This window comes from Rhopalosiphum maidis, chromosome 2 (assembly GCF_003676215.2).
Source record: "Rhopalosiphum maidis isolate BTI-1 chromosome 2, ASM367621v3, whole genome shotgun sequence".
Lineage (NCBI taxonomy): Eukaryota > Metazoa > Arthropoda > Insecta > Hemiptera > Aphididae > Rhopalosiphum > Rhopalosiphum maidis.
In genome coordinates this window covers 26,026,219-26,037,368 of record NC_040878.1, presented here as the reverse complement: position 1 = coordinate 26,037,368, position 11,150 = coordinate 26,026,219, and the positions used below count along the sequence as shown (strand labels likewise).

Here is an 11,150-nt window from a genome sequence, read left to right as displayed (position 1 = left end):
AATTTATTAATTGTTGTTTTTTCCATTTATTTCACTGTATTATTTATTTGTGTGGCTGTGATTTTTATTTTAAAATATTTACCATTATTATAATTACATATAAATATTATAAGCTATTACTGTGTTTGTACATTTTTAATTTTAAAATGTATAAATGAGTGCAATATAAATAATAGTATCATTATTTTTGACTATTCAATTGAATGAAATAGGTTAATTTTATAATATTTAATTGTTTGTAGTTAGTCAAAATGTACAACCATATATAAATAATTATATATATAGAATTATTTATTGAATTTTGTAACATAAGTAACAGTATGTAAACTGTGTAAAGGTTACAACTCTTATTTAAGAACAAAATAAAATTATCCAATATTATACTATATTCTTGTTTTAATTTAATATTTGTAATATGTTGGTCTAAAATAAAAAATCTACGATGTTCTGGTCCTCAAGATTATAGCTTGTAGTTAGTATATGTGTGTTAGACGACAAAATGACACAAAATATTTATATCTTGGAAGACACAAATTAGTTATCAGAAAATTATTTTTCTTTAATGTTTAAACTATTTATAAGTAATGACATAAAATAATTTTATGCTCACTTACTTACATACCAATTATAAGTAGGGTTGCCAGATATAAAATACGAAAATATGGGACAAAGATAAGAATTTTTTTATTATGAATAAACATCTATTTTTGATGAAAAACTTAAATATTTAGTCTTAAATCTTAATAATAATTGATAACTAACAAATGTAACTCATTAAAATAATATTTTTTGGATATTTTATCACAATTTTAAGAATTATAAATATTTTTTTGTGCTTAAAGTAGAAACTATTACTAATTTTTTATCATAATAATTTAGCAAAAACATCATTATTCTACAAATACATAATTATATATGATATACATTTACTCCGTAGACTGTAATTGATATTTAGTACAGATAGATGAAGATTATATTTTTAATTTTATTTACATATATTTTTCTATTGTATGAAAATAGTCATATTTTTAAAAAATGAGACAATATAGCATCCCGTATGCATATGTCAGGACAACGGGACAGACTTGAAATACGGTACTTTCCCGTATAATACAGAATGTCTGGCCACACTATATATAAGTAATATACAAGGTTACAAGGATATATATTATTTTAGAAATAATATAAAAAAAAACTCAAGTATTTCCTTTTTCAAATAATTCATTTATTTACATACAACAAAAAAAAAACCCAACTTAATTTGTTTAACTAAAAATTAGGCAACGTTTTTTCTGTTAACAAAAAAATATAATAGCTTTAAAACAATGAACAATTAAATTATCACCCTGCGATTGCAATTTCAATTACCTACATTATCCTATGTACTAACTGAAAAGTTTAAAACATATTTTCAAAGAGGCCTTTATATTTATAATTATTGATATACAATTTATTTTTATACTGAAACCTTGTAATTTTAGTTAATGATTAAATATAATTACATAACAGTAATATACAATTCAAAATATTTTACATAAAGGCCAAATTATTAATGAAATTTTCATTTTTATTATGTGCTTGAGCACTAGTATAATTATTTTTGATGAACATATTATTTATCGAAATCCTAGATGATTAAATGAAGCATAAAATTAATTTGATTGAAACCTAGACATCATATTTATCACAGCTTATTATCATTCTCAATTCTCAATAAAATAACAAAATATAACCAACAAATCCAGGTTTCAATCTTAAAAAAAATTTTTTTAATAAATTGAATAACTAATAAGATGTAATTGATTATAATATTATATATGACGTATAGTTTTTCTAATAACAATAAAAAAAAAAAAATCATACAGTTGAGATCTAATTTAACTTAGTTTTTGAAAGTATGTATTGAATATAAAATATAAATAAATATGACTGAACTATCAAGAATTATTAATTTTGATCAGGTCTTGATTAAATTATTTTCTGTTTGTCTGCCTGATAGATAAAATTTTCCATTAAATTTGAGTCCAATATTAAGTTAGTCAAATAAATATTATTTAATTATTAATGTATAAGAATATTAATATTGTATTAGAATAATAAATAAATTAATAAATATAATACTATAAATATTATTAAATTTAGTCTCCATATATCACCATACTACTACATGAACCATTAAATGTTAACTTAATAGAACAGTTTAATCAAAGTGACTAAACATTTTTTTTCTCTCACTATTAAGTCTAATTTTGAATGACTAGCATCTAAATGACGGTAAAAGGCACTTGGATATAACAAAAATAAAATAAACTATCATGCAGGTTCATGGAACATTAATAGATGAAAGAAAAAAATTATCACAGTTCACTAATTCCATACATTTATACACAGCAAATAAATATTCAACAACTGAATCTCAAATGTATATCTAATTATATATAACCATTTCTATGGTTTCATACTAAAAATATACAATAATATTCTAATTTTTTTTAACAGGCCCGTATCACAGTAAATTTAACAATGATAACCTTTTACAGTGGTCAGTAATAATTTACATAATATTAATTTATCACAGAAGTAAAAAAAAAAAAGTTATTGTTTATACCATCAACAAACCATATGGAGACATTATAATGAGCCTACTGTGCGGTTCTCCATAAAAAAAATTACATCAGTAGGCTATAATAGTTATGTAAACAATATTGGATTAAACATTGGTAACTTAAACTGATATATCATTGGTAATCTATTTTATAATCTAAAGGTATAATATTAAATAATATTTATAAATAACATTGAAAATAAATACATATAAACATATTTAAAACATTAATTTGATGTGAAAAAGGTCAAAAAAGCAGCATTATAGCCTGTTACATCAATCTACATTGTATTTAGTTAAATCTAGATGTATTTTTAACACGACAAATATTTAATTTATTTTTTGAAATCATATACTTTTAAGCTAGGGGATAGATATTTATAGATAAATATTTAGCTAGATTTATAATAGTTTATAATATAATATAAAGATAAAATGATAAATATCTTAAGAGTTTAATAAAGACTCCAAAAGGATGATTACTATTATTTTTTCAACTGAATGTTTTTAATAGTCTATTGACTAATATATTATGCTTGTAATTTATCTGTGGTAGGGTTGAATATTTTCAAAGTAAGTTTATACTTTATATTTAAAATGGACCATCTTACATTATTTTTCTATTATCATTTCAACAACAGTTTATAAATTTTAACAATATATAACAATAACAATCAAACACTCACACAATAAAAATAACAGGTCAACGATTAATATGGATATAACTAGAAGAAAAATTAACTAAAGGGTAACAACAATAAATTAAAATAATAACAATAAATGTATCATGCGTATTTTTTTGGGTCAAGTTGATGGAAGCTTGTTTACATTGTGTGATGAATCCACTGTAGATGAATTATCTGTAGTTGTATTATTATTGTTGGGACGTGGATGTCTATAAGATACATGTTTCCTTAATGCATCCCTGGATCGAGAAACATGACTACATACTGAACAAGCATACTGTGCATTTTGGTGGGTTTCCATATGAACGCGCAAATTGTAATGATTACTTAGCTGTTTACCACATATGAAACACATTGTATATAGCTTGGATACAGGTGTTCGAGATTTATTATTATCTGACTGTGAACCCTGTACAACTGGACCTATAAACCGTACATAGTTTAATAGTTGAGTAGTTGATACAATAAAATTATTTATATGAATAAACATTATAATATAATCAGGTGAATGTTAGATTAATATTAAATATTAAAAATATTATTTTATGGTTTTTTAATAAAAAATATTTGTGGTGTACATACATATATAAAATATATAGTTGACACTATTATTAAAAATGTACTACAATTTTTAGTAGGTATAGGCCTAATAGAAAATTTTAGATACTAATAACTTATTAGTAATAAGCAGGATAATATTTAACCTAGGTCATCGCTAGATATTGGATGTTACTTAATAATGATTAATAATTAGTCTCATATTAACTCTAGTGCTTCTAAAGTTATTAATAATAGTTTAGACAAATATTAAAATAATATGATACAGCTTATTTATCATAAATCATAATATAGCACAACAAATATACTCAGTGGTGTAGCCAGGATTTCCAAAGGGGGGGGGGGCAACAAAAAAGTATTATATAAAATTCACTGCTGATCGCCTAGACAAAACAACTGGTAACGTTTGTAATCGAACTAGGTACCATAGCTATAGATAATAAATAACATTTCTACTTTTTTTATACTCTATGGATGTACTGATATAAAAACAATAATAAAAACATGCCCTACATCATTGAGTATACTTGCTTTTTTAACTAGGCCCACTTAACATCCATTAATAAAAAATTCCCTAGTCAGATGACCTACTTGCAAAAGTATAATGTATCAGCATGCCAGTTAAGCATGATAACAATTATTGTTATGGATATTATTAATACTATTAAATACATTATTAAGTTAATCTTGTTATTATATTTTATAAAATACTTAAATAATTAATTATTCCAACAGCCACAAAATTGTATTAAATCACATAAATTAATATAAAATGATTATTATTTTAATTTTGAAATATTAATAGTTAATAAAAAATGCATACCTTGAACTAAATCTGTAGGTGTCGGAGCTTCTTCACCATAAGATACATTTATTTCTGATGTGGACGGTTTATGGTCAACAGTAGTTGCTAAGTTTACAGTATCATCTTGATTATCATTTTCTGGAACACGTTTACTTAGATCTTGAGCAACATCTAGATCAGCAAAAGCTTCAGTTTCACTCATTGTTGGTCTTGACATCACTCTATTAAAGGATTCTGATTCTTCAACTCGTGGCCTTTTCCACTTTGATGATTTTTCAAATGTGCCAGATGTATAACCAGGTACCTGATAAATAGTTTTAAACATTTTCTAAGATATAAACATTAAATTTAATTAAAAACTACACTAGTATTGGTGTAAGAAATAAGAATTCATTATTAATATAGATTCAGTATAATATAATATTATTTAAAATAAATAGTTATTACAGTAAAACCTCAGTTATATATCAATTTCTGATACACATAACCTACTGTCATAATGGTATCGTGAATTTTAAATAGTATATTGCACGCCTGTATTATGAGTATTTTGCATACTTGTAGAAAAATCTAAGCTAATTTATGAAAAAACCTCGGGATTCATATAAACAAACAAAAATAACTATTTTTTTAAATTATGTAATTTTATCATCATAATACACAATATATACAATATCAAAATTAATAACAGCTATAATAATAAAATCATATTTTTCTTTTATCCGTTATTCACTAGGTCTCATTTTAGACAGTTAATTGAGGTTTTACACTAAATCATAAATGTTGAAGATTATTTCTAAAAAGATCTGCAAGTTAGTAAGTAATTATTTTATACACGTCATGTTTATATAATATGAATAAATAAATAGCATTTTATTTTTTACTTTATATATTTTTAGATGATAGAGTAAAAAATAATTTTAAAAAAAATTAACATGATCATTTTTAAACTTTTTTTCATAACATACTTAGCATTTGCAAATGAAAACAATCTCTTTTCGATATTTATTTTTATTTTCAGTTTTAAAAAATTGAGTTTTATTATTATACTAAATAATAAAAGCAAGATAATAACTGTGAAAATTAATAAGGTATTCAAGCTGTGCAACTTAAAATTTAAAAAAATTAATACCTACATTAGAAAACTCAGCCAAGCCTTTAATGTGTAATGTATCAGCCATGGAAAGCATGCTAGCTAGTTGATGTTCATAAACATTTACTTCACCACTGTACATAAATGTGACTAGAGCACAGAGATCGGTAAATTCAACACCAGGCAAAACAATCACTGGATGATGACTTGCTCCTAATTCCTTTGATAACAATAAAAGTTTTATCAAATTAATTAATTCATATACATAAATATAATACTATTATATAAATTAGAAAGAATATTATATCCACTTAAATTAGACTAGAAATTACTCCATAAAAATGTTATTTAATAATGAATCTTAAATATTTAACAAAATAATATAGTTTAAATGATAAAATTCAGTATATTTAACTTAAAAATAGCATGTTATAACAAACACTATTTTAGTCTTAATATTGTAATATTAAAATAAAATCTTTCAAATGAATTAACAATTGTATTGATCGAGTCTTATTTTTATAATAAAAATAATATAAAAATAAAATATTTCTTACTTTTGTGAGTGCTTTAAATAACTGTTTAAAATAATCACTACATGCAGACAAAACAACACGATGTGCTTTAAGTGTTCTCAAACCAGCACATAATGTAACATCAGTCAGATCATCATGGTTTAAAAGCTGAGGCAGAGTTGACATAAGTGAACTTTGATAATTATGCCATCTGAGACAGAACTGTTGTGACTCCTCTGTACTCATTCTGTGAATGTATGTTTTTACGTAACTGAAAATTATTTTTTATTTTAACAATTTTATAATGTACAAATACAAAAGTTGTTTTTTTTTTTTTTTTAATAATTATATTTAAAAGAAGTTTTAATATGACATTGGTTAGTTTCCAGAAGTGTATAAATTTATTTGAAACTTATCAAATTGATTAACTTTTATCTACGTTTTATGTTTATCTTGATAGACTTATGATTTTATTTTATTTAGTTATTATTTATATAAACATTTTTAAACTCTAGGTTATGTGAATTTAATTTATTCTAATATTAATATTGTCTTTAAATTTTTACAATAGTCAATAAGCATTTAACTTAACAATAATATATTTTATTTGTATCTAATCTAAAAATGGTTAAATTAATATTTTGAATATATTTATTTTAATACAAGTATATAATATGAATTTTTTTAACCCGGAGTTTAAAAAATATTAATTTGAATAGCAGCAGCTAAAAAAATCATAGGTCTACCAAGATAAACATACAAAACAGATAAAAGGCAGGTAATAAATTTGATAAGTTTAAAATAACATAATACACTTCTGGAATCTAACCAATGCTATATTGAAACATCTTCAATACAATTAATTTATCTCATTATGAAAAAAAAACTATTTTAAAGATTAAAATAATTAAACAAAACACAGATAAAATCAATTGAACTGAAAACCTTGAACACTACTATCTATGCACAGTACGGTATAATTTTCTATTTTATATACACTTAGCATATCAATGTTTATACCTTCTTTAATAATGTGCTAAATACTAATATTATTTAACATATTTATAAGTAGCTATAATGTAATAGTATTTAAAAATGTAAGATATAACTAACAAATAATAAAATTTATATACTAAAAAAATGTACCTATATAATCTATAATCTAATTTAAAGAATGTGTTCATGGCTATAATACTATTTCTATGATTCTATTTACAACAACTTACAAGGAATATGTCTTAGTATGTCATGTGACATATACTGCCATTTTATATAGTAAGTGTGAGAATTGGAAAACATTTAGGTAAATAAGACCAAGAAAAATATTCCTAGTAAAAAATACTCTTGAAAAGAAATAATTGAAAATTTTTTTAAAATAATTTAGTATATAATATTATTGATATACTGAAAAAATAATAATAATTTTACAGATATTGGAAAAATTTCAATTTGACTTTTTTACTCTCCCCTTATATCCCATTGATTGGTTTTAGAAATTTTATTCCATTAAACTACTTAATTAATTGTTATATTTTATACCAATAGTTTTGAGTCATAAAAAATTATATTTTAATTGCAATAATTATTAATTACCGCTAAAGTATTAATTAATTTTTCTACTGACATGTACAATGTACATTTATACAATTCGGATTAATAAAATACTGATTTAATTTTATTTAAGTTTATTATAACACCTATATATAAGGATTTTTTTCTGATCATATTTTATTATTAAATAAACTATTATAAATTGTACAGAAAATCTTTATATATATATATCCAAGTATTATAAAAATATAGGAAATAATTACTAGTAATAAAATATTAATAAATTCATAAGTTGATTTAGATTCAATTGTTAATGCGTTTAATAATTTAAGTAAAAGGCATATTTCATTATAATAAAATTATTTAAGTTGTATGTAATGTATATTTATACATTTATAAGTAATAATTTATTTAAGTTAATTAGCTAATTAAGAAAGAGCCCAAACTAAGAAAATTGCTAAAACTATTGTAAACATACCCTAAAATTTAGGTCTATATACACATATGGGTAAAATATAGTTATATAAATATGAATTCTACTAAATTTTTTAAATAAAATATAGGTATTGAAATAGCAAAATAAATAATTGAGAGTTATGACATTATAGAAAAAACAAGTATAAGTATGTATACATTTCATACTATTAATAAATAATATTTATTTAACCTATTACTATCTTTAGAAACACGAGAAAAAAATGTTAATAAGATATTTTAGAAATTTTTATTTAAAACAGTTGAAATAAACAGATATGAATGATAAAATATGATATATTTAATAAATTTGATTAAATAAAAATTGTAAGAAATACTTTAAGAACAATAGGTAAACAGTAAAACACTTTAACAATTATTAATTCATCTTTCATAAGAAAAAAAAGTATTTAAATTAAACAAAATTGTTTTTTGTTTAGTGGTGATATTATTTCAAATAGGAAAAAACAGTAAACATAATTTATGTTTAATACAAATACTGAAATGCTCAATATGGGTAAGCATGAAAAAAAATTCTTACCTTGATTAAAATGCTTTAAAATGAAGATAATAAACAAAAACAAAGAAATAAAAATATTGTATGACAAAAAGACCAAGATAATGAGCACCCAGAAAATTTGAATTTGATCCAGCCCAATCTAAAATTATAACTCTGGATATGCTGGAAATAGGATTTTTGGACAACGGCCAATCAGAACAAATATTTTATCTTGACCACGGAAATGTTGAATTTTATAACTGGTTCATGTTTTACTCATGAATCATCTTACCTTTTATTCCGACCGATATATTTTACTAGTTTTATTTGCGAAACCTGGTATTTAATTTGGGAACAAGGTAAAAATGAAAACTTACTTATTTGGAAAATTAAAACAAATCTTCAATCAAATTTTATAAGCACTTGCACAATTTTTTTATTTTTTACAATTTTTTTTCAAGTGCACTTGGAGTTTTTGATAAGGTTAAAGAAAAACACGTCACGTGATAAAAAAAACAGCTGCTTTTTCATGTATGTACATAATTGCATTTCATTGCGAATATGGCGGGAATACATATTTAGAACATTTAGATAAAAATGTATTTATTATAATAAATTACTGAAAATAAAATGGTGTATATAATTATATTAATCTAATATAATATTATAATATTAATAAAATATTAATCTGTGCTAAAACATTTTTTAATGATTAGTCTCCCCATACGTACTGCATTAACGGGAATTTTCCGAATTTTGGAATATATATGTCCCCCTTTTTTTTTAATGTTCTCGCTTGACCCCTATTTACGAACATTAAAATTTAATTTATTAGAAGTTATAACTTAATATTTTTTATAAGCATTAAAAAAAATAATAAACTCATTACCTATAGTGATACTTAAATATATACATGTACATATATATCATCATATTTAAATTATATTAAAAAAAAAATATTTACAAGTATATATTAGGTACATGTATTACGCCTACCTACTTCTAATTATGCGAATTACATAATGTTTATTTTACATATCTAAGTTAATTTTCTTCATAATATAATTATACATGCAATATAAACATGCATTTATTAAAAAATATGTAATATTAAATTTACTTTTTTTCAATAAATTGTATTTTAATTTTATATTTTAAAATATGTACAGTAATAATTAATTATTTGCTTTGTTTAAAAATTAAGCAAACCAGCATTTTAAATTGCAAATGTAATATAACATGTTAAACTGGGCGTCACCGTTTTCGACCATAATATACCCCCCTTTTAGCCAAAACTTCCCGTTTACTTTTTTGCTACTGTTCCTTTTCGGCCAGCGCAGTTTTTTTTAAAATTTACAATTTTAACAACTATACATATTATTTAACATAATATTACATTTGTTAAATTAAAAATTAATTTTTGTTTGACAAATTTTCCTATTTTTGTAGTCCTCACTCCTCACTCTTCAATGTATAAGTTTAATTTCGTTCATAGCTGGTTATTTGGAAGTAAAGATAAACCAGCCTTAACATACTCCACTCATAATGAGCTGGTTTGCTGTACTTAGAAATAAAGTCCAAAAGGAATAAACATAAAAATTAAAAATATCAACATTTTAAAAACACCTCGTAATACAAAAAAAAAATATGGAACGGCAACAACGAAATGAAGCTTATATTGAAGACTATCAACCATTACTTTTTGGGATCCTAAAAATACTTAATTTTCAGCTTTAGGAGTGGTTTCTGTTGTTTCTGATAAAAATTTGTACCTATATTTAATACTTTAACTTAGGAGTAAAAATTTCGAAAATAATGAAAATATTCTACTAAAAAAACATTTTGTTATAAATTAAAAAAATGTATCCGTGAAAATATAAAAAAATTATGTACCTATGTCCTACATATTATGAATTTTACTATACACAATGCAATGTTCATAAATCATAATATATTATTGATTTATTTTAAGGTAGGTACCTACTTATTACATATTTATGTTATAAACCTCTTCACACTGCATGTTTTTAAGTATTTACATTATTTACAGTACAGTCAAGGTGTTATTAAATCAAAATTCAAAAATTAATTATAATTATAAATAATATAACAGTAATTGTGTAAATGTGTAATATACTAACCTATTATGCTAATAATATAATAAACACAATATTTGTTAAAAAAAAACCAACTGTAGTTGGTCAAAATTAAGTCAATAGGTATCTACCATACCTAATATTAATAGTAGGATAAAATATGAATAGCTGTTATGTCATTATATTAAAAAACATATGAAATATATTTTTAAATATAAATATATTTATGATACATAGGTAGACTGTTCCGATTGGAATCGTTTTTCGT

General features: G+C 22.5%; 1 protein-coding gene across 3 annotated transcripts; it reads right to left on the bottom strand.

The window, feature by feature from the left end:
• Positions 1 to 2,492: 2,492 nt before the first annotated feature.
• Positions 2,493 to 9,280, bottom strand: LOC113551943 (zinc finger protein 131-like). Of its 3 annotated transcripts, none has more exons than XM_026954538.1 (5): positions 9,164 to 9,280; positions 6,305 to 6,533; positions 5,791 to 5,967; positions 4,673 to 4,958; positions 2,493 to 3,714 (listed from the first exon to the last, which is right to left on the bottom strand). In XM_026954538.1, exons 2-5 carry the CDS (start codon positions 6,506 to 6,508, stop codon positions 3,410 to 3,412), a joined length of 972 nt encoding a protein of 323 aa, XP_026810339.1. In that variant the 5' UTR covers positions 6,509 to 6,533; positions 9,164 to 9,280; the 3' UTR covers positions 2,493 to 3,409. The 3 variants fall into 3 exon arrangements, with proteins under 3 accessions (XP_026810339.1, XP_026810338.1, XP_026810340.1); XM_026954537.1 differs by having other exon boundaries at positions 9,079 to 9,209; XM_026954539.1 differs by lacking the exon at positions 9,164 to 9,280 and adding an exon at positions 8,829 to 9,053.
• Positions 9,281 to 11,150: the final 1,870 nt, after the last annotated feature.